Source organism: Aquarana catesbeiana, linkage group LG08 (assembly GCF_042186555.1).
Source record: "Aquarana catesbeiana isolate 2022-GZ linkage group LG08, ASM4218655v1, whole genome shotgun sequence".
Lineage (NCBI taxonomy): Eukaryota > Metazoa > Chordata > Amphibia > Anura > Ranidae > Aquarana > Aquarana catesbeiana.
The window spans coordinates 225098681-225123678 of record NC_133331.1 but is presented as its reverse complement, the minus strand read 5'-3'; the positions used below and the strand labels follow the sequence as shown (position 1 = coordinate 225123678).

At 42.1% G+C, this 24998-nt stretch overlaps 1 protein-coding gene across 3 annotated transcripts in view; it reads right to left on the bottom strand.

Annotated features, from left to right (window-relative positions):
* The window catches only part of CDHR1 (cadherin related family member 1), a 326479-nt gene that overhangs the window by 11690 nt on the left and 289791 nt on the right, over nt 1-24998 (bottom strand). For all 3 annotated transcript variants that reach the window (XM_073596895.1, XM_073596894.1, XM_073596893.1), the window contains 2 exons: nt 16337-16565; nt 3672-3926 (listed from right to left, as the gene is read on the bottom strand). In XM_073596895.1, the coding sequence (XP_073452996.1) occupies nt 3672-3926; nt 16337-16565 (484 nt within the window). The remainder of the gene's footprint in view (nt 1-3671; nt 3927-16336; nt 16566-24998) is intronic.

The following is a 24998-nucleotide window of genomic DNA, read 5'->3' as shown; positions in this document are numbered from 1 at the left end:
TCTTATTTTTGAAAGATTTTATTTGCAAATTATGATGGAAATTAAGTATTTGGTCACCTACAAACAAGCAAGATTTCTGGCTCTCACAGACCTGTATCTTCTTCTTTAAGAGGCTCTTCTGTCCTCCACTTATTACCTGTATTAATGGCACCTGTTTGAACTTGTTATCAGTATAAAAGACACCTGTCCACAACCTCAAACAGTCACACTCCAAACTCCACTATGGTGAAGACCAAAGAGCTATCGAAGGACACCAGAAACAAAATTGTAGATCTGCACCAGGCTGGGAAGACTAAATCTGCAATAGGCAAGCAGCTTGGTGTGAAGAAATCAACTGTGGGAGCAATAATTAGAAAATGGAAGACATACAAGACCACTGATAATCTCCCTCGATTTGGGGCTCCACGCAAGATCTCACTCCATGGGGTCAAAATGATCACAAGAACGGTGAGCAAAAATCCCAGAACCACACAGGGGGACCTAGTGAATGACCTGCAGAGAGCTAGGACCAACGTAACAAAGGCTACCATCAGTAACGCACTACGCCGCCACGGACTCAGATCCTGCAGTGCAAGACGTGTCCCCCTGCTTAAGCCAGTACATGTCCGGGCCCATCTGAGGTTTGCTAGAGAGCATCTGGATGATCCAGAAGAGGATTGGGAGAATGTCATATGATCAGATGAAACCAAAGTAGAACTGTTTGGTAGAAACACAACTCATCATGTTTGGAGGAGAAAGAATGCTGAGTTGCAACCAAAGAACACCATACCTACTGTGAAGCATGGGGGTGGCAACATCATGCTATGGGGCTGTTTCTCTGCAAAGGGTCTGTGTACATGAAAGAATGAATGGGGCCATGTTTCGTGAGATTTTGAATGCAAACCTCCTCCCATCAGCAAGTGCATTGAAGATGAAACGTGGCTGGGTCTTTCAGCATGACAATGATCCCAAACACACCGCCCGGGCAACGAAGGAGTGGCTTCGTAAGAAGCATTTCAAGGTCCTGGAGTGGCCTAGCCAGTCTCCAGATCTCAACCCCATAGAAAACCTTTGGAGGAAGTTGAAAATCCGTGTTGCCCAGCGACAGCCCCAAAACATCATAGCTCTAGAGAAGATCTGCATGGAGGAATGGGCCAACATATCAGCAGCAGTGTGTGACAACCTTGTGAAGACTTACAGAAAACGTTTGACCTGTGTCACTGCCAACAAAGGATATATAACAAAGTATTGAGATAAACTTTTGATATTGACCAAATACTTATTTTCCACCATAATTTGCAATAAATTCTTTCAAAAATCAGACAATGTGATTGTCTGTATTTGTTTCCACATTTTGTCTCTCATAGTTGAGGTATACCTATGATGACAATTACAGGCCTCTCTCAACTTTTTAAGCGGGAGAACTTGCACAATTGGTGGTTGACTAAATACTTTTTTGCCCCACTGTATAACACAATAAAAAAAGAATGAAACAGTAGTCAAATTCTTGTTTTGTCCACAGTTGGGCTTTAAATGCATACCTTTGGAAATCATGTAAATTGAGATTCTCAAAACATCCAACTGACATGCTCTTTAGCAAACTAACATCATATTTTACAGAATAAATTATTTTGTTTATTATTTTACTTTAAATTTAATGAAATAATGCAATAGTGTATGACTTGTTTATGAGAACCTTAATACATTTACAAATAATTACAAAAAAATGACAATCTTTTATAAAACTGTATGGTATGATTAGAGGATAAAACCATGGCTCAGTTTTTGGGTATAAGTCAGCGGTAAACAACCTTTTGAGCATAGTGTGTTGAAAAATGTTTGTAAGAAACATGCCAGATAGATAAAGCAAAATGTCAACTTCACAATCTCAATCAACAAAAGTAATAATTGGTGAGAATATAGTGGTGCTATTAACTGGATTCTGCAATTATAAACCCCAGTATCACTGTCTGCAATAAACCCACCCATCATTGGTGTCAGTGTCTAAAAATGATTACCCTCGACGCTGGTGTCAGTGTCTGCAGCATTAGAGTCAATGACTGCAAAATTACCCCCAGCATTAATTTCAGGGACTACAACAACCTTTGAACTTTAGACTTTCAGAAAGAGGGACAGCATGGATAAAGGATGTGGCATGCCCAGCATGCCAAGATGAAAATGTAGCATGGCTACATAGAGCTGAATATTGGGCATTATTTAAAGGAGTACTGTTAAAGCGCTATTAAACTCAAAGACAAAAATGTATTAAAGGTTACCACTTTCTACATGTAGTTGTTGCATCTAATTTCTTTTTTGGGGCTTTTTCCCTTATTTCTGCCTGTTGATCTAACCAGTATATAGATACATAGTTGGTAAGGTTGAAGAAAGACACTGGTCTATCCAGTTCAATCTGTATTGTGTACCAATTTCCATATCCCTGTAGATTGTTTGCTGAGAAACACATCTTAAAGTTTTTTTTAATGTATCTACACTCCTCGCTGGCACTAACTGTGGTATGGTGGCATGGTTCTGCGTATGTTGCTTACTCATGTATTCAGCTTGTCCTTTCCCCTGGACTCAGCTGATCACCTCAGTCCTTAGCTCAGCTTAGCCCAAATTTTAGTTTCAGGGTTGCTTTTTTTCCCTCATAGGATCCTATCAAGCCACCCTTGCATGCCGCTTATGACTGTCAGTGTGGATAAGCCTCCCTGCATCCACAGGAACATATTTGTCTCAGCCACTCTCCTTTTCCCCCCACCTTGCCCTCCAAATTGCTTGCCCCTTTCTACTTACTAACTTAGTCATTAACAGGGGTAATATGTGATTTTTTTTTTTTATAATTATATGGCCTAGTAACATTTTTGAATGTTGAATATTGAAGGTTGTAAACCATATACATAAAAAATGAACAAATCACATCCCACTATAGTGTGTGTAATAGCCTAAATCCAAAGCACTGAGTGTGGCTCTTCTATGATCTATCCTATCTCTGCTATCAGCATGAGTCACTATTGACAGTTTTTCCTGACACAACAGCATAAAAGGGAGATGGCTCTCCCCTTTCCATCACACAGCAGGTTACTCATAGCCTCAGCTCTGTGTATTTGTCTATCAACCTGTGTGTGTGTGTGTGTGTGTGTGTAGGGGTGGGGGGGGGTGTTCCTTGCCTCCAATCAGCTGTCAGATATCAGGGACCTCTGTGCTTTATGCTCTATGCTCTACAGTATGTGTAATGTCAGATCTCTGTCCCCTACTAGGAGGGCTGAAAAAAAATCATTGCATCTGTGTGTTTTTGGAACAATCTACTTTACATAAGAAATTGGTGCAGATAAACAGGTACAACCGATGTAGGAGGATTGGTTTCATCCCAGTATATAACTTGAGGCTAGTTCCTTCACTGGGTATGTGTAAGGGTTTACAACCACTTTAAACTCTGTAAGGTTATAATTTCTGTGTCCCCACTGGTGAAATGTTCTGCCTGGGTGACATGATGTGTGTCATTGTTTCCCATGAATAAAAAGTGAAATTTCCCAACATGAACACAAACAGCAATAAAAATATGACATGTATTATTAACCTTCTTCCCTCTATCCTAAACAAAATTTTATGTTTGGTGGAAGCTGATCACTAAATTGTATTTATTCTTGAAAAAGAAGCAATCAAAATTTTAAAACAAGCAATCAAAATCTTACCTCCTCAGTTACATCAATCTTGACCACTGCAGTAGTGCTGAATGATGGGGAACCTCTATCTTTTGCCTGTACAACCACAGACCATTTGCAGTTTTTGTTACGGGTGATGTTCTGGATTACATCCAGAGACCTGATATAGGATTTGAGTTTTATCTCTCCAGTATTCTGGTCTATATCAAAGACATTGTCCGGATCAGCTTGCATGATGGAATAATTTACTACATTGTTTGGCTCTTCTGCATCCTCATCGGTTGCCTAATCATACATTTAAAACAACAGAAAACAAATGTCAAGACACAGTATGCTCATCAAAAAGTAAGGCTGTTCACTTAATGCATTTATCTTAACACTCAATATTATAGTTCAGGATAAAGAACAAGTGGTAATATCAAAGGACTTTACAGTAATGAATTTGAAATTTGCAGTATCTCATACTTGGCAGCCCACATCCTATATACACTATGAAGGCCCCTAGTTAATTCATATGCTTCATCTAGGCTAGAAATTCTGTTAGCAGCTGCATCCTACTACTAGTGATAGTATGTCACAGATGTTACAGCTGTAGGATTATGTTTTGCTTTCAGTGTTGAAAAAAATAAAAGACATAGTTACATAGTTACATAGTAGGTGAGGTCAAAAAAAAAGACACAAGTCCATCACGTTCAACCTATGTGTGTGATTATATGTCAGTATTACCTTGTATATCCCTGTATGTTGTGGTCGTTCAGGTGCTTATTTAATAGTTTCTTGATACTATCGATGCCCCCCCCCCCCCCCCCCGCTGAGACCACCACCTGTGGAAGGGAATTCCACATCCATACAGTAAAGAAATCTCTACGTAGTTTAAGGTTAAATCTCTTTTCTTCTAATTTTAATGACCACGAGTCTTCTTAAACTTCCTTCCATGAAAAAGTTTTATCTCTCTTGTGGGGTCACCAGTATGGTATTTGTAAATTGAAATCATATCCCCTCTCAAGCATCTCTTCTCCAAAGAGAATAAGTTCAGTGCTCACAACCTTTCCTCATAACTAATATCCTCCAGACCCTTTATTAGCTTTGTTCCTTCTTTGTACTCGCTCCATTTCCAGTACATCCTTCCTGAGGACTGGTTCCCAAAAATGGACAGCATACTCTAGGTGCGGCCGGACCAGAGTCTTGTAGAGCGGGAGAATTATTGTTTTATCTCTGGAATGAATCCCCTTTTTAATGCATGCCAATATTCTGTTTGCTTTGTTAGCAGCAGCTTGGCATTGCCGAGCCTAACATCTACTAGGACCCCCAGGTCCTTTTTCATCCTAGATTCCTCAGTGGTTCTCCCCCCAGTGTATAGATTGCATTCATATTTTTGCCACCCAGATGCATTATTTTACATTTTTCTACATTGAACCTCATTTGCCATGTAGTTGCCCACCCCATTAATTAGTTCAGATCTTTTTGCAAGGTTTCCACATCCTAGGGAGAACTTATTGCCCTGCTTAGCTTAGTATCGTCCACAAATACAGGAATTGAACTGTTTACCCTATCCTCCAGGTCGTTTATGAACATATTAACAGGATTGGTCCCAGCAAAGAACCCTGGGGGACCCCACTAACCACCCCTGACCATTCCAAGTACTCCCCATTTATCCCCACCCTCTGAACTCGCCCTTGTAGCCAGTTTTCAATCTATGTACTCACCCTATGGTCCATGCCAACGGATCTTATTTTGTACAGTAAACGTTTATGGGGAACTGTGTCAAATGCTTTTGCAAAATCCAGATACACCTAGCTGGCAACTCACCTCCTCATAGAAGGTTAGTAGATTGGTTTGGCAAGAACGATTCTTCATGAATCCATGCTGATTACTGCTAATGATACAGTTCTCATTACTAAAATCTTGTATATAGTCCCTTATCATCACCTCCAAGAGTTTACATACTATTGATGTTAGACTAACTGGTCTGTAATTCCCAGGGATGTATTTTGGGCCCTTTTTAAATATTGGTGCTATGTTGGCTTTTCTCCAATCAGCTGGTACCATTCCAGTCAGTAGAATGTCTGTAAAAATTAGGAACAACGGTCTGGCAATCACTTGACTGAGTTTCCCAAGCACCCTCGGGTGCAAGCCATCTGGTCCCGGTGATTTATTAATGTTAAGTTTCTCAAGTCTAATTTTTATTTAATTAACCATGGAGGTGCTTCCTGTGATGTGTCATGAGGATAAACACTGCAGTTTTGGTAACTGAAGCCCCCTGATTCCCTTGTGAAGACTGAGGAGAAGAATAAATTCAATACCTTCGCCATCTCCCCATCCTTTGTAACCAGATGTCCTTCTTCATTCTTTATGGGGCCAATATGGTCTGTCCTCCTCTTTTTACTGTTTACATACTTAAAGAATTTCTTGGGATTCTTTTTGCTCTCCTCCGCTATGTGTCTTTCATGTTCTATCTTAACCGCCCTTACATTTCTTGTTGCATTCTTTATAAAGTCTGAATGCTGATGATGATCCCTCAACCTTGTATTTTTTGAAGGCCTTCTCCTTTGCTTTTATATGCATTTTTACATTGGAGTTAAGCCATCCAGGACTTTTGTTCGCTCTTTTAAATTTATTACCCAATTGGATGCATTGGCTAATGCCCTTATTTAATATGCTCTTAAAGCAAACCCATCTCTCCTTCGTGTTCTTTGTTCCCAAGATTTTATCCCAATTTATGCCTTCTAGCAAGGTTCATAGTTTAGGGAAGTTGGCTCTTTTGAAATTCTTTTGAAATTGTCTTTGTATTCCCTTTATGTTTCCTATTTGTGCGATTTATACTGAAACTAATTGACCTGTGATCGCTGTTACCTAAATTGCCCTGTATTTCCACATCCGTGATCAGGTCTGTATTGTTGGTAATCAATAGATCCAGTATTGCTTTATTTCTAGTTGATGCATCTACCATCTGACCCATAAAATTGTCCTGCAAGACATTTAGGAACTGGCGAGCCTTAGATGAATATGCGGTTCCCTCCGCCCAGTCTATGTCTGGATAATTAAAATCCCCCATTATGATAACACTTCCCATCCTTGCTGCTAATCCAAATTGTGATAGGAGATCTGTCTCCACTTTCTCTCTCAGGTTAGGGGGCCTATAGCATACTCCCAGTATTATTTTCTCCTTAGCTTCATCCTTTTGGAGCTCTACCCATAGGGATTCCACCTCCTCCCTAGCTCCCTTAGTGATGTCATCTCTCACATTCACTTGTACGTTATTCTTGATATATAGGCATACCCCTCCCCCTTTTTTACCCTCTCTATCCTTGCGATAAAGGGTATACCCTTGAATGTTTGTCAGCCAATCATGAGAGCTGTTGAACCAGGTCTCTGAAATTCCCACAAAATCCAAATCCTCCTCCTACAACAGTATCTCTAGTTCACCCATCTTGTCCGCCAGGCTCCTGGCATTGGTGAACATGCCACGTAGTTTAGACCGGCCGCATATTATCCTCGTATTGGGTGTTCCAAGATTGCAACTAGGACTTGCTACTATACTTACCTTGGGTTCTTGTGCTTTGGTCAACCTACCACTAATGCCCCCAATACTGCCCTTTGGAATATGTTCCGCGCTGACTATCTCTACCTCTGGACCCTTCCCCCATCACCTAGTTTCAAAACCCCTCTAACTTTTTGGCCATCTTCATTCCCAGCTGATCTGCACCCTCCTCATTTAGGTGCAGTCCGTCCCTTCTATAGTACCGGTTATCGACTGAGAAGTTGGCCCAGTCCTCCAGGAACCCAAACCCCTCCTTACTACACCAGCTCTTCAGCCACTTGTTTACTTCCCTAATCTCCCTCTGCCTTTCTGGCGTGGCTCGATGAGCCGGTAGTATTCCTGAGCATAATACCTTGGAGGTCCTTTTCCTCAATTTAGCTCCTAAGTCCCTAAAATCGTTCTTTAGAACACTCCATCTACCTCTAAATTTGTCATTGGTGCCAACGTGCACCATGACAGCTGGGTCTTCCCCAGCCCCTCCCAGTAATCTGTCCACCATGACAACATACTGTTCGGTTATTCAGGTCTTTGTTACAGATTGCCCTCTCTGTCCTTCTAAGAATTGAGTCCCCTACCACCAGAATCTGTCTTTCCTTTCCCTTTGCTTCTCCCCCACTCTCACTGGAGGAGTTCTTCCCCTGGCAGCTAGGAGAGTCCCTCAGCTCCAGCAGTGCTTATCCCTGACTGGTTTCACCAATGTCACTCAATGGAGCGTACTTATTGGGATGCTCCAGCCCTGGATCGGCCTCCCTGGCACTTCCCCCTCTACCCTTTCTGACTGTCACCCATCTACTCTTTGCTAGTGCCTGCACCTCTTTGTCTCCACCCACCTCTGTGCTGGCCCCTGCCGGCACCTACTGTGTATGCTCCTGGCTCTCCTTTAGTATGGAGGGGTTCAGTCTGGTCTGACAAAAGACGCAGGCTGTGGTAAGACCACAGCCTGGGGACAAATATGTCATCTACTGCTGTTCCTGATCTCTTGTAGTCCTGGACCAGATTGTGCTCACTATTATAAGGACTTCTCAGGCCACCAATTTTGACTGTAAAATAATTGATGTCTGCCTTGGGGTACAAAGGCTTCGCAAATTTCACCAGTTTCTCCAGCGTTGCCTTCCTCTTCATTTTGTTATGACCAATAATAAATGGCTATTTATTTTTCACAAATACTTGGCTATGTGTTTTAGTTCAAAAAGGACAGTTTATTTGTGAGTGGGCAGGTACATTTCAAAAATACAATGTCAAATTAACAAGGGACACCAACACCAACCTCTCTGAGGTTAAAAATTACAAGATAATAATGGTGTTGTGGTAACTTGACACAAAACGAAAGAAAAAATTATGGAGATTACTATTAAAAAAATAAATAAATAGGAGATCTGGATAAAAAAAAAACAAAACACTATAAACAAAAATTTTAAACATTATTATGGAGATCTGAGGAAAAACAAACAAAAAAAAATTATTCATGAGATCACGAGAAATAATAAAAAAAATCATTTTTTCAGAACTCTGTGTGAATATCAGCTGCAAAACAACTTAATTATTCTAGCATTATTGATTCAGAGCATGCATGGAACTTTGTGCGTCGGAATTGTGTACACACGATCGGAATGTACGAGAACGGATTTTGTTGTTGGAAAATTTGAGATCCAGATCTCAATTTTTGTTTGTTGGAAATTCCGACGGAAAATGTCTGATGGAGCCTACACATGGTCAGAATTTCTGACAACAAGCTCCCATCGAACATTTGTTGTCGGAAAATCCGACCGCGTGTACCCGGCATTACAGTAAAGTGGTTGTAAACCCTCCCTAGTGACTTTTAACTATAGGTAAGCATAGAATAAGGCTTACCTATAGGTAGTGGAAATATCTCCTAAACGTGCCCCGTTTAGGAGATATTTTACTTGTAGTGCGCTGATGATGTAATCAGCGCATGCGCTGTGAAGAAACGGACCACCATGTCGTTTCTTCCCCCATTACTGTGCCATTACTGACGGCTCCGGCCAGTCACAGAGCCAGAGTCTGTGGCCCCTGGAAGAAAGAGGGGTGAAGATGGACGCAGCCTGCACAGGGGACAGCGATGGATTTGTTTGCAGGTAAGTGTCACATATTGGGCTAATATGCGAAGCATACTAGCCCATTATGCTTTTAATTTGCAGGCTTTGCAGGGAGCAAAAGAGGAAGTAAAACCCATCAGGGTTTACTTCATCTTTAAGAAAAAGAGTAGCTAGAGAGAAAAGAGAAAGTAAAGGGAAGTGGAGAGTTTGTAGTCACTCTCAGGTCAGGGGGAGCCCAATGCCTTAGAGTCCGGAAGCAGGCTCACCTATTCCACAGTGAGTGATTAAGGCTTCGGCAATGATTGATTAAAATTGGGAGGCAAATATTGGTCTACCCATGGCTGCCAATTTTTTTGGCCAAAGTGTTTTGGCCAAAGTGCTTTTGGTATATGGTCAAGCAGTGTAGCTTCAACTGTGTATCATAAATTGGGTTATTCTGTGTTTAGTTTCTAGAATACATATAGTAGGATTTTTCCAAGCTTTGGCAATGGTCTGCCTGGAAGCTGTGGTGACACAGAGTAATAGTTTAAATTGTACAGACATCAGATGTTGGGTACGTTTATTCAATAACGATACAATAGGGCCGGCAATATTTAGGTGCCTAAAAGAACCGAGAGCATAGCAAATACCTCAGCCCAGTACAAAAAAACTACAGGACAGGACAGGTCCACCATACATGCATATGTGTGCCTATTTCCACACATCCTCTAAAACAGTTCAGGGAGTAAGTGGGAAGCACTTTTGCAATTCTAGCCAGAAGTAGATACCATCTAGTTAAGACTTTATAATTTGTTTCTAAAGCCAATATGTTAACCATAGACAATTCAGTGGAGTTCCAAATATCCGACCAATCCTCAGGTTCCAGCTGGACAATCAAGGTCAGCAGCCCAGCGAGTGATATAGGCTGGTGGTGCTGTGTTTGGTGTGGAGATCAAGTGGGCATATATTTTAATATCAGACCAGGCACCCTTGGGTCTGTAGAGCACATGTGTTCTAAAAATGTTTGGGACTGTAGATTGGTTTGGTCTCTGATATAGGTGGAGAAGAAATTGTTAATTTGGAGATATCTAAATATTTCCAAATTTGGGATCTGAAATTGTTCTTGTAAGGATGCAAATAAGTATAGGGAGGCATTCGTAAACAAGTGACCAAACCAAACCGATAGAGGCCCTGGGACTTCCATATATGAAATGAAGCTGGAGCTACTCTGCCTGGATAGAAGAAAGGGTTGTTCAAAAATGACAGGACAGGGATATGTGGAGAATGCAAGGAGCAGATAGTTTTTAAACTATCCTATACAGTCAAATAGTGCTACGTAATGGGGTTAGTTATCGTCTTACGTTCCTGAGCATGAAGCCAAGGGAGATTATCAATAACCAAATGGTTACAGTCCGCTTCCATGCTGAGCCATTGCATTGAGCCAGATGAGCCAGTTGAGCTGTCTGATAATTTTTGAGAAAGTTGGGGAGATCAAGGCCACCATTCAGTTTTGATCAGATAAGAACCACCCTAGGTAACCTTGGTCTAACTTGACCCCAGATATAGGTATTGTCCCAGCATTGTAGAATCCGTAGATAATACAGTGGGGACCATAACTGGTAATACTTGAAAGAGATATACTATCTTAGGGAGTAAAGTCATTTTGACTACGGTAAAATAGCCAAGCCAGGAAACCCTCAACAGCGACCAACGAGTCATTAATGATGTTAAGTGAGTTAGCATTGAGGGGTAGTTTGCCTGAAATAATAAGGACGGATGTGAAGTCAGTTTTATACCTAAATACGTGAGGGTATGTAAGGCCCATTTATAAGAGAAAGAGGATTGTAGTTGGGAAAGGACAGATTCAGAAAGAGTGATTTTTGCTGATTCACCTCCAAGCCCAATATTGATGTAAAGCGCTCCAAAATACAAAACAAATTGGGAGTTGTTATAAGAGGGGAGGTAAGGAATAAGAGAATGTCGTCTGCAAAGAGACACAGTTTGTGGTGATAACCAGCCACCTCAACACCTTGGATGTCAGATTGAAGCAAATCAACGCTGCACGTGGGACAACCTTGCCTTGTCCCACTTGAGATAGGAAAGCGGTCGGATTTATATCCCACATACTTAACACAGCCTGTGGATGTGCTTAGAGTGACCAGACCCAGGCTAGAATATTTAAACTGAAGCCCTATCTCTCGAGGATATAACGTAGGACTAGGACTAGGACAATGTGTCAAATGCTTTTTGCACATCCAAGCATAAGAAGAATGCAGGGATACAACGACAGTGTGCTATATACCCCAGGAGAGAGGCCCTTTGCATGTTAGAAGTTGCCTGCCTTTGAGGTATTAAACGTACCTGGTCTTTTTGGATCAAAGAGGGGGTTCAGACAAAGAGTGAGAATTTTGACTAGGATTAGGGATGAGCCCCATGTTCGAGTCGAACGTAAGTTTGACTCAAACATTGGGTGTTCGCCTGTTCGCCGAATAGCGAACAATTTGGGGTGTTCGTGGCAAATTCGAAAGCCGCGGAACACCCTTTAAAAGTCTATGGGAGAAATCAAAAGTGCTAATTTTAAAGGCTTAAATGCATGGTAATGTCATTAAAAAGTGTTTGGGGACCCGGGTTCTGACCCAGGGGACATGTATCAATGCAAAAAAAAGTTTTAAACACGGTCGTTTTTTCGGGAGCAGTGATTTTAATAATGCTTAAAGTGAAACAATAAAAGTGAAATATTCCTTTAAATTTCATACCTGGGGGGTGTCTATAGTATACCTGTAAAGTGGCGCATTTTTCCGTGTTTAGAACATTCCCTGCACAAAATTACATTTCTAAAGGAACAAAAGTAATTTAAAACTACTTGCGGCTATAATGAATTGTCGGTTCTCGGCAATACAGATAAAAGTCATTGAAAAAAACAGCATGGGATCCCCCCCAGTCCATTATCAGGCCCTTTGGGTCTGCTATGAATATTAAGGGGAACCCCGAACCAAAATTTAAAAAAAATTGCATGGGGGTCCCCCCAAATTCTACACCAGGCCCTTCAGGTCTGGTATGGATATTAGGGGAACCCTGTGCAAATTTTTTTTTTTTAAATGGCGTAGGGGTCCCCTTCAAAATCCATACCAGACCCTTCAGGTCTGGTATGGATTTTAAGGGGAACCCCGCGCCAAAAATTTTTAAAAAATGGCATGGGGGTCCCCACAAAAATCCATACCAGACCCTTATCCAAGCACGCAACCTGGCAGGTCGCAGGAATAGAGGGGGGACAAGAGAGCACCCCCCCTCCTGAACCGTACCAGGCCACATGCTCTCAACATGGGGAGGGTGCTTTGGGGTAGCCCCCAAAGCACCCTCCCCATGTTGATGGAGGCAAGGGCCTCATCCCCACAACCCTTGCCCGGTGGTTGTGGGGGTCTGCGGGCGGGGGGCTTATTGAAATCTGGAAGCCCCCTTTAACAAAGGGACCCCCAGATCCCACCCCCCTCTGTTTGAAATGGTAACGGGTACATTATACCTGTACCATTTCACAAAAAAAGTGTCAAAATGTTAAAAAAACACAAGACACACCTTGGGACAAGTCCTTTATTAAAAAATAAAAAAATAAAAATGAAGTCCATTCATCTTCTTCTATCGCTCTGCCGACGGACCGAAAAAAATAATAAAAAAGATCTGCCTCCATGGGAGGCACCTGCTGTATAATGCTTCAGTGCCGATGACAGTTCTGTTACAACTGAGGGCGAGGCCACACGGTGACGTACCCGGGTGACCCCGCCCCCCTCTGATGCACGGGGACTTCTCAATGGCTTCCCTGTAGTGCCAAAGGGGGCGGGGCCACCCTTTTTACGTACCCGGGTGGCCTCGCCCCCCTCTGACTCCACAGGGAAGCCGTTGGGAAGTCCCCGTGCATCAGAGGGGGGCGAAGTCACCCGAGTACATCACCGTGTGGCCCCACCCTCAGTTATAAAAGAACTGTCATTGGTGCTGAAGCATCATACAGCGGGTGTTTCTCCCATGGAGGCGGATCTTTTTTTTTTATTTTTCGGTCCGTCGGTGGAGCGATAGAAGATGAATGGACTTAATGGGACATTTTTATTTTTTTATTTTTTAATAAAGGACTTGTCCCAAGGTGCGTCTTGTGTTTTTTTTTTAATTTTGACACTTTTTTTGTGAAATGGTACAGGTACAATGTACCCATTACCATTTCAAATGGGGGGGGGTGGAATCTGGGGGTCCCCTTGTTAAGGGGGGCTTCCAGATTCCGATAAGCCCCCCACCCGCAGACCCCCACAACCACCGGGAAAGGGTTGTGGGGATAAGGCCCTTGTCCCCATCAATATGGGGACAAGGTGCTTTGGGGTGTGACCCCAAAGCACCCTCCCCATGTTGAGGGCATGTGGCTTGGTACGGTTCAGGAGGGAGGAGGCTCTCTCGTCCCCCCTCCTTTCCTGTAGCCTGCCAGGTTGCATGCTTGGATAAGGGTCTGGTATGGATTTTTGGGGGGACCCCCACGCCATTTTTTTTTAAATTTTGGTTCAGGGTTCCCCTTAATATTCATACAAGACCCAAAGGCCCTGGTGATGGACTGGGGGGGATCCCATGCCGTTTTTTTCAATGACTTTTATCTGTATTGCTGGGACCCGACAATTCATTATAGGCCCGAGTAGTTTTAAATGACTTTTTTTCCTTTAGAAATGTCATTTTGTGCAGGGACTGTTTTAAACATGGGAAAAATGTGCCACTTTACAGGCATACTATAGACACCTTCCAGGTACGAAATTTAAAGGAATATTTCACTTTTATTGTTTCACTTTAAGCATTATTAAAATCACTGCTCCCGAAAAAACGACCGTTTTTAAAACTTTTCTTTGCAGTGATACATGTCCCCTGGGGCAGGACCCGGGTCTCCAAACACTTTTTATGACAATAACTTGCATATTAACCCTGAAAATTAGCAATTATGATTTTTCACATTCGTGTCCCATAGACTTTAACGTGTTTGCGTGTTCGAACAGATTTTTTGCCTGTTTACATGTTCTGCTGCAAACCGAAGTGGGGGATGTTTGGCTCATCCCTAGCTAGGATCCCAAAATCTAAGTTGAGCAATGATATAGGCCTATAGTTTGATTAAGTGGAAGTATCGGGGTGTGGTTTAGGTATCATGGCAATTATTGCCGTAAGGATCTCTGATCCAAATGGATGTTGTTTAAGTTATGCATTAAAAGAATTTGCTAGGAGAGGTGCCAGGAAGTCCAAAAAACCTTTTGTAATAGGAGGCAGGTAAACATCTGGTCCAGGTAACTTGTTTGTTTTCATGGACTTGATGGCATGCAGAACCTCCTCATGATCCCTATGTTTTTTCAATGAAATTACTATGCCTCTAAAATTGCACTGGACCAATATTATGTAATATAGTATATATAGCCTAGGTTCCCACTATTTGAGTCCTGCATGCCGCTTTTGCGCAAGCACAGAAGCCCAGAATTCCCTGACCCTATTTTAAAAATGCAGCTGCACAGAACTGCATGGTGCTTTAGTGAACCATGGAGGTTCCATTGAAAATTAATGGCATGCTTGTGTGCAGCGCAGTTTTCCTTTGAGTCAGGAAACACGTGTGATTTTTTATGGTTTCCAAACCCTCACAAATGTAAACCTAGGCTTAGTGCAATTCAAATTTAATAAAATATTCACTCTTACCACTAGGCTGAATGCCAAACTTAAGAATTGATGTGCTTCCAAATAAGATTTTATTTTACTGGGTATGTTTCTGTCAATTGCCTCAAGCAGTTACCTGCCTTTGTTGATAGGTGTCTGACATTAGAATTTATTTGAGAAGGACCACATTCACTTGAGATTTTTGAATGATAATCCATTAGTGTTTCAAGGGTATCACTAAGCCAAGCATTAGTGGATTTTCTGGATGAAAGGGACAGGTCATCCTAGAGACAAAATATTTACTAGTACTACTAATAATTAGTGATGCTGCAGCACACCTGCAGATGCTGCTGTATAACACAACAAGAAATGCAAGATTTGGTTAGGCAAACGCAATTGCTTTATTTATTGTTTATGTGCATTGAAGAATATTAAACAATATACACCGATCAGCCAAAATTTTATGACCACCAAAACAGCCCTAACACCACTAGATCTCTTAAGGTATAATCTTATATTTAGCACCAAGCCATCGGTAGCAGATCTTTTAAGCCCTGTAAGTTGCAAGGTGGAGCTTCCATGGATCAGACTTGTTCCAGCATAAGACACAGATGTTCAACTGGATTGAGATCTGAACTTTGGAGGCCAAGTCAACACCTCAAATGCATTGTTGTGTCCCTCAAACCGTTCTTAAACCATTTTCTCAGTGTGTCAGGGCGCATTATCCTGCTGAATGGGGCCACTGCTATCAGGGAATAACCGTTTTTATTAAGGGGTGCACTTGGTTGGCAACAATGTTTAGGTAGGTAGTACATGTCAAGTAACATCCACATGAATGACAGGAACCAAGGTTTCCCAGCAGTACTTTGCCCAAAGCATCACACCACATCAGCCAGATTGCCTTCTGCCCAAAATGCATCTGTTCCTTAGGTAAATGACACACAAACACCAGACCATCCACATGATTTAAAAGAAAAGTGATTCATCAGACCAGGTCACCTTCTTCCATTGCTCCATGGTCCATGTCTGATGCTCACATGCTCATTGTAGGCACTTCTGGCTGTGGAGCCAGGTCAGCATAGGCACCCTAATGGGTCTTCAGCTACACAGCCCCATACACAACAAACTGTGATGCCCATTTTTTTCTGCTTTCAACACATCAACTTCATGGACAACATATTTACTTGCTGCCTAATACTGCAAATCTCGCCAACTTTCAAATGTAATGAAATAATCCGTGTTATTCACTTAACCTGTCAGTAGTCATAAAGTTATACCTGACCAGTGTATTTCTAGTACACAGTGGGTTGAACAAGCTAAACAGGTCAGGAAACCCATATTCATTAACAAATGTGAAGCTCTTAGCATCCCCTGCCTAGAAACATCAAAACTCTGTGCATGTTACTTGTTCTAGTAATGCAACTAGAAATATGTATCATTTATACTGTGTCATGACATACCTCTATTTTTACTGGGGATCCAATGACCATGGTCTTCTCCTGAATGTTCTCACTGAACTCTGGGCAATGATCATTGATGTCTAGTACAGTTACAAACACTTCAGCTAAGCTATACTTCCCTTCAGTATCCTCAGCTTTGACATAGAAGTTATATTTAGAGTTATCTTCAGCATCAAGTGAGGCCCAGGGTTGAGTATAAATAATACCAGTTGAAGGGTGAATCAGAAAGCTGAAAGGGAAAGTACAAAATTGTGTGTATTTTATATAAAAGGGCCTAGGCAACAAAACAAGACTTGTACATTCATATGACAAACTGTACCTGTAACACCTGTTTTCTATCAGAATTTGTAAAGAAAACAGTACACATTTTGTTTATTCAGGAATACATAGCACTGCTTTATAGAAAGGGTGGAAAATGCTGTGAAGAACACAGTGGTACTGTATATTTTCTGCGCTAGAACTACATGTTGTGTAAGAGTAAAACATGAAATAAATTTAAGAAAATTTAGCATTGCTGAAAGACATCTCTAACAATTGGCTTTCCTCCAACAGGCACTGTTTTTGTAGTAAGATCCCTCTGACAACATAACGCAAATTCTGTGAATAATGCCCTTCTGGCAGAATTGCAGATATTCTATAAACAAGGCTCCATTGGCAAAATTGTGTGGGGTTTGGCTATGGTAGCATGGGTCTAGCCTCACAGCAATTGTTTCCAACAAAATAGGTAGCCTAAGTACCTGAAAAAAAATGGTTAGAGCCTAATGTGATTGAGTATTTTCTACTGTTGTCACTGGAAAGGCATGTTTGCATTATCCAAAAAGCACTCACTGGTCTCAAATTGGAATGATGAGCTACAAATTTCCACATTATTTTTCCAACTCATGGCTAAGAGTATAGTCAAAGGACAGAGGTTCTGTGCCTACTAGGTCCTGAGAGTTCCTGAATGTGACATACATATGGGCATGAAAGCCAGCACTCACATGTGTCATCCACTCAATTCATCTTTATTCCTGTCATAGGTAGGATAGAGCAGCAACCATATTTTGACCACTACTGGTCTAAAGAACAGCTTTGATTAAAGCTCAACTTTAGGAATTAGGCAAAATCTACAATGCTGTGCCCTTGCAGTGGGTCTCCCCTGCACTGCAAGGGTTAAATGATTGGAAGGCTAGGGGCAGATAAGGAAGCTGCACTGCCAAAGTCACTTCGCCTGCAGATAGTTCTAGCACTCTCCCTCCAGGTTGTGGGAGGTCCTTTAGTGTCATCATGTACAATGCAGGGATATTAACTGCATTGTATGTGGAGGATACAGGAGTGCAGCAACAGCTGGGAGCACCTTAGAGATGAGGCTTCACTGGACAGATCAAACTGACAGTGGCTAGTGTCTATATTGTTGCTCACTTTGAGTGATGCTATCTTTTAGCAGCAGTTATGGGATTACCAAGTAGGGTGACCTGATCTTTCATCTACAGTACTGTGGTATGCATACAAATGTTCAACATAAATAAACTATGACACTCCTTATAAAATAAAAAGCATTTTTACTATGCATTACTATACTGCACATGTTCTTTTTTGCTAGTGCATTACCATGCTTTTTTAACTTCTCTTTACTACAATATTGTAGTACTAATGGTAAAATCTGCTCTAAATGAAAGTGGAATTTTGACCAGAACCAATATCATGTATGATGTAGTCTGTCAATAGCATTAACACAGCAATCTGTTTTTCTGAATCCTCCTTACTTCATAGTTTATCCCCTGTTCATCCTTCCAGTAACGTTTTTCTTTTCTTTATTTTTTTAAATTTTCTTTTAGCTTCCTTTAAGGCCCCATTCACTCCCAATTCAGCCACGGGTTGCAGGAAATAAATTCACTTGATTCCCCCATTAACACAGACTGTGTTGATGCGGGAATCCCTCCTGCCAGGACATTGTCTTCCTTGGGTGAGGGAGAGCTGAGGAAGCTGTCCCTGCCAGAAGAAGACAGTGATTATTGCTGTAGCAGCCGCTAGCGATAATCCTAAGCGAATCCAGCAGGCTGGTTGTACCCAAGTTGATCGGTCGATCTACTTAGTACATTCAGCCTGCCCATTAATGATTTGAACTGTGTATGGCTGGCCTTAGCTGAAGTAAGGCTCTCCAGACAATGCTGATGTCCATAGATATAGTAAAGGAGTGAGTGTTACCACCCTAAGACAGGAAGTGTTACTGGTGGAATCTTTAGGTAAAAATAAGAGGAAAAATTTCCAAAACAAAAAAAATAAATGCAGCCACCGCGTGTAAGGATAGGTAATATATTAAAGTTCTACTTTGGGTTTGTATATGCTTAAACAGTGTTTTTTATACATTGTGGAATTAGTGCATTTCCCTCAGTTATCTTATATTCCACTTCAAGCATTGGTAATTTAGGGGGCGAATACTCTAATACTGCATACACATGATCGGAATTTCGGCCCGCAAAAGACTGATGAGAGTTTTTCATCTGAAAATGTGACCGTGTGTGTGCTCTATCGGACTTTTGCTGGCCGAATTGCAGGCAGCAAAAGATTGAGAGCATGCTCTCAATTTTTCGGTCAGAAAAAGTTCCCATCCGAAAATGCGATCATCTGTGACAATTCTGACACGCAAAATTCCTACGCATGCTCGCACACAATTCGACGCATGCTCGGAAGCATTGAACTTAATTTTCTCGGCTTGTCGTAGTGTTGTACGTCACCGCGTTCTTGACGGTCGTAAGTTCAGCGAACTTTTGCATCACCGCGTGTATGCAAGGCAAACTTGAGCGGAATCCTGTCGGAAAAGCCATCATATCTTTTTCCGACGAGAAGTCCGATCGCGTGTACGCGGCATAAGATTGTGGTTGTGAAAGATTGCCCTAGCAGGTACTCCTTTGTAGTTCAGTTGTCACGCTTACTTGAGTTCAGAACTTCTAAACCTCTATGGTTGCATAAGCTAAGCGCCACCCACTCAGTTGCAAGATAATTGGCAAGTGTACTTTGTTTTTTGTTAGACATTAGCTTATATAAAAATATCTTTAATTATAGGATACTGGTAAACTGCAAAAATATCCAGAAATATTCCATGGGTGTGAAAAAGGTAATTTACACTTACAGGTTTATTCAATAAATAATGTCAGAAGAACAACTAATAGGAATTTGCTTGGAGTCAGACCAGTACAAGATGGATTTTGATTGGTTGCTATGGGTATTGCAGTTTGAACTTAAAGTAGAACTATAGGCAAAATGTTTTTTTTTTTTCATTTTGGATAGCATAAGGGTGAGTTATAACCCCTGTAAGGTTTTGTCCCCTTGGGGAAATTTACCTTCACTTCCTGTACCATAAACAGGAAGTGAGAGGAAATTTCTGCAAATTAAGGGGATCTCATGGGGACCCCTGGATCACCAGAACTAGTGCCCCCATTGGAATATCTCCCCTCTATTCTCTGAGGACAGCCTAAAATATGTGATTTTCCTTTACTTCCACGTTCAGTAATAATAGTAAACAGAACAAATAGAGAGGGTGAATCTCCTGAACGGGGGCAGAGAAAGCAATAAAACCTGACAGGTGTTCTATTCCATGTCCACCCTATCCAAAACTAAAACAAAAAAAGGTTTTGCCTTTAGTTATACTTTAGCTGTTAGCTTCTTGCATTATCTTATTAAATAAGCCTGTTTATTCCTAATCCGTGGCATTCGCCAGAGTGTGTAGCCAAGCTGGAGGAGGAGAAAAGTGTCACAAAACATTCCCTCTCTGCTAATTAATGGGAAAAAAAAATGTTTTTTTAAACTTGGTAGTTAAACAATGCTTTGGAAATCTCAAAACAAAGTCTGCAAATCCCTCATCTCCCCCTGCTGATTTCCTGAACTTACTAAATGACATTAACACAATGTTCAATGTCAAAGAAAAAACCAACATGCCTATATTTAGTCTTGCCACCTCTAAAAAGTGAGAAAATCAGAATAAATTGCCAGCATTATCTGCTCCTCTCTACCTTATATTCTGTGAGCGCAGCTGTCATATTCAGTTATCAGTGTTCCAACTGCGTAGATAGCCTTCCCCCACTCTGATCCAATTAACAGCTTGTTCCGAGGATTAAGTGAGAAACCAAATTTAAATCACCAATGAATAGCAGAGTGGTACACAATTCTTGTAAGATATGCATGTCTTAATCACTATGAATCTTTTACAATGTGACATGTATTCTACTGAATAAAGGAGCAACAATGGTAATTTTGGTTAACAAAAATCTGCAGCAGACTAAGCATCTAAAATGGCTTTAGGATTTTGCAAGGGAATTGCCTGCATTTTGAATAGAATTGGAAGGTTAGGCCCGTCTTATGCCATACCCCCACAATTTCCTGTTTTTCAGACCACAGGTAGACCCACGCTCTAACCTACAACCTAAAATCAGATAAGAATTTGTTACTGTCCACTCAGCCAATTACAGATGCTTATGCTGTCAAACCCCTGCTTCTAGTATAATGTATTAGGAAGCATGGCGATCAAGAGTGCAAACATCCCAGCCTTCCAAGTCTCTGTAATAATGATTAAGAGCAATCAAATGTCAGAAATCAGCACACTCATTAGGACACAAGACTGCAACAGAAGGCTCACTTTAAAGTGGAACTCTATGCAAACAACAAGTTAAAATATATACAAGTCAACTGTTTTAATTGCCAATAGATTTATAATTCCATCTAACTAATCTTCCGATTTACACAATTTGCATAGCTGACAACATTAAACCTCTGGTCGACATCTTTGAAGATGTCTACCAAACTGCAAACAAATCTATAAAGTGAGTCCTTGTTGTGCTGGACTAATGACATCTACATATATATGCACATACAAAGTCACCTACCTGGAAGGATCATTTTTAAGATGATTGAACAGAGTCAGGGATGCTCATCAATCTGAAGGTGTCAGGGCTGGGCTCAGCCCTTCCTTCTCTGAGCTGGCCGCTCAGCTGTCGGCTAATTGCCAGCTCCCATCTCTCTCCACAGTTACCCTACTGTTGTTGATTCTGCTCATCAGTCCTGCCTACTTAAAGTCGTCCAGCTCACTTGATCTCTGCCTTCACCTTTGTCAACATCACAGAGACTTTCTCCTGCGTTCCTGTTGAAGACTTGCTCGGCTGACGTTCCTTCTGGCTCCTGTTCCTGCTTGCTGTACTACTACGTTTATCTCTGGCTCTCTGACATTTGCTTGGCTGACTACCCAATCCGGTTACTGAACTCTAGCTTGTTTTGACTATGCTTACTCTGTTTACCTTATTATTATTATTATTATTATTATTATTATTAATAAACAAGTGTGATTTAACTATACTTCTGTCTCGGTCTGATTCATGGTTCCTAATAGAAGGCTCTGCCTCTGAGCTAATGTTGTCAGACCAAACTCTAGAAGGACTTGCTGGATTTAGTAGCTGAATAGCAGTAAAATGGGAGGTGGGGAGTTACACAACATGTATGTCCTTTCTAGACTTTTGTGAATGGTTGTGCATTCAGTTGAAAGTAGATTTTGTAATATGGAATGTATTGCTCCTTTTGCATTCTGAGAGAGCAATGTGATGAACTTAGTGATTCATGAAAACTAACATGGCAAAAGAAAATTCTTAGGGAAACCTATTGCCTTTTTTGTAAATGTTTTTTCTTTTCTTTTTATGTGTTTTGCTGGTTTCATTTTCTAGTATTGCATTAGGAAAGTCACACAATGAAAAAATGTCATTCTTTCATTTGTAAATAACTTAACAAGGCCTTGTCCCAAACAAAAAAAACAAAAAAAACAAAAAAACAAAAACTAGTGTTGTTAGAAACTGGACAAACTGCAAAATTAGATATGAACCTTTTATAGAAAACTTTAGTTGACAGAAGGAAGAAAAATATTTACACCATGTTCACCATGCTTACATGCCACATATGCCTTAACTACATCTACAGAGCCATGCCCAGTTTAGATAGGTCACCTCTAGGGATGAGCCGAACACCCCCCTGTTCGGTTCGCACCAGAACATGCGAACAGGAAAAAAGTTTGTTAGAACACGCGAACACCGTTAAAGTCTATGGGACACGAACATGAATAATCAAAAGTGCTAATTTTAAAGGCTAATATGCAAGTTATTGTCATAAAAAGTGTTTGGGGACCCGGGTCCTGCCCCAGGGGACATGGATCAATGCAAAAAAAAGTTTTAAAAACGGCCGTTTTTTCAGGAGCAGTGATTTTAATAATGCTTAAAGTCAAACAATAAAAGTGTAATATCCCTTTAAATTTCGTACCTGGGGGGTGTCTATAGTATGCCTGTAAAGAGGCGCATGTTTCCTGTGTTTAGAACAGTCTGACAGCAAAATGACATTTTGAAGGAAAAAACTCATTTAAAACTACCCGCGGCTATTAATGCATTGCCGACAATACACATAGAAGTTCATTGATAAAAACGGCATGGGAATTCCCCAAAGGGGAACCCCGAACCAAAATTTAAAAAAATAAATGACGTGGGAGTCCCCCTAAATTCCATACCAGGCCCTTCAGGTCTGGTATGGATTTTAAGGGGAACCCCGCGCCAAAAAAAAAAAAAAAAACGGCGTGGGGTCCCCCCAAAAAATCCATACCAGACCCTTATCCGAGCACGCAACCTGGCAGGCCACAGGAAAAGAGGGGGGGGCGAGAGTGCGGCCCCCCCCTCCTGAACCGTACCAGGCCACATGCCCTCAACATTGGGAGGGTGCTTTGGGGTAGCCCCCCAAAACACCTTGTCCCCATGTTGATGAGGACAAGGGCCTCATCCCCACAACCCTGGCCGGTGGTTGTGGGGGTCTGCGGGTGGGGGGCTTATCGGAATCTGGAAGCCCCCTTTAACAAGGGGACCCCCAGATTCCGACCCCCCCCTGTGTGAAATGGTAAGGGGGTACAAAAGTACCCCTACCATTTCACTAAAAAACTGTCAAAAATGTTAAAAATGACAAGAGACAGTTTTTGACAATTCCTTTATTTAAATACTTCTTCTTTCTTCTATCTTCCTTCATCTTCTGGCTCTTCTGGTTCTTCCTCCGGCGTTCTCGTCCAGCATCTCCTCCGCGGCGTCTTCTATCTTCTTCTCCTCGGGCCGCTCCGCACCCATGGCATGGGGGGGAGGCTCCCGCTCTTCTCTTCATCTTCTTCATCTTCTTCTCTTCTTCTCTTCTTCTCTTCTTCTCTTCTTCATTTTCTTCTCCGGGCCGCTCCGTACCCATGCTGGCATGGAGGGAGGCTCCCGCTGTGTGACGGCGCTCCTCGTCTGACAGTTCTTAAATAATGGGGGGCGGGGCCACCCGGTGACCCCGCCCCCCTCTGACGCACGGGACATGACGGGACTTCCCTGTGGCATTCCCCGTGACGTCACAGGGAAGTCCCGTCAAGTCACCGTGCGTCAGAGGGGGCGGGGTCACCGGGTGGCCCCGCCCCCCGTTATTTAAGAACTGTCAGACGAGGAGCGCCGTCACACAGCGGGAGCCTCCCTCCATGCCAGCATGGGTGCGGAGCGGCCCGGAGAAGAAAATGAAGAAGAGAAGAAAAGAAGAAGAGAAGAAGATGAAGAAGAAGAGAAGAGCGGGAGCCTCCCCCCATGCCATGGGTGCGGAGCGGCCCGAGGAGAAGAAGATAGAAGACGCCGCGGAGGAGATGCTGGACGAGAACGCCGGAGGAAGAACCAGAAGAGCCAGAAGAACCAGAAGAACCAGAAGATGAAGGAAGATAGAAGAAAGAAGAAGTATTTAAATAAAGGAATTGTCAAAAACTGTCTCTTGTCATTTTTAACATTTTTTACAGTTTTTTAGTGAAATGGTAGGGGTACTTTTGTACCCCCTTACCATTTCACACAGGGGGGGGCCGGGATCTGGGGGTCCCCTTGTTAAAGGGGGCTTCCAGATTCCGATAAGCCCCCCGCCCGCAGACCCCCACAACCACCGGCCAGGGTTGTGGGGATGAGGCCCTTGTCCTCATCAACATGGGGACAAGGTGTCTTGGGGGGCTACCCCAAAGCACCCTCCCAATGTACAGTTCAGGAGGGGGGGGGGGCCGCACTCTCGTCCCCCCCTCTTTTCCTGCGGCCTGCCAGGATGCGTGCTCGGATAAGGGTCTGGTATGGATTTTTGGGGGGACCCCACGCCGTATTTTTTTTTTTTTTGGCGCGGGGTTCCCCTTAAAATCCATACCAGACCTGAAGGGTCCGGTATGGAATTTAGGGGGAACCCCACGTCATTTTTTTTTTTAAATTTTGGCCGGGGTTCCCCTTAATATCCATACCAGACCTGAAGGGCCTGGTATGGAATTTAGGGGGACTCCCACGTCATTTTTTTTTTAAATTTTGGTTCGGGGTTCCCCTTTGGGGAATTCCCATGCCGTTTTTATCAATGAACTTCTATGTGTATTGTCGGCAATGCATTAATAGCCGCGGGTAGTTTTAAATGAGTTTTTTCCTTCAAAATGTCATTTTGCTGTCAGACTGTTCTAAACACAGGAAACATGCGCCCCTTTACAGGCATACTATAGACACCCCCCAGGTACGAAATTTAAAGGGATATTACACTTTTATTGTTTGACTTTAAGCATTATTAAAATCACTGCTCCTGAAAAAACGGCCGTTTTTAAAACTTTTTTTTGCATTGATCCATGTCCCCTGGGGCA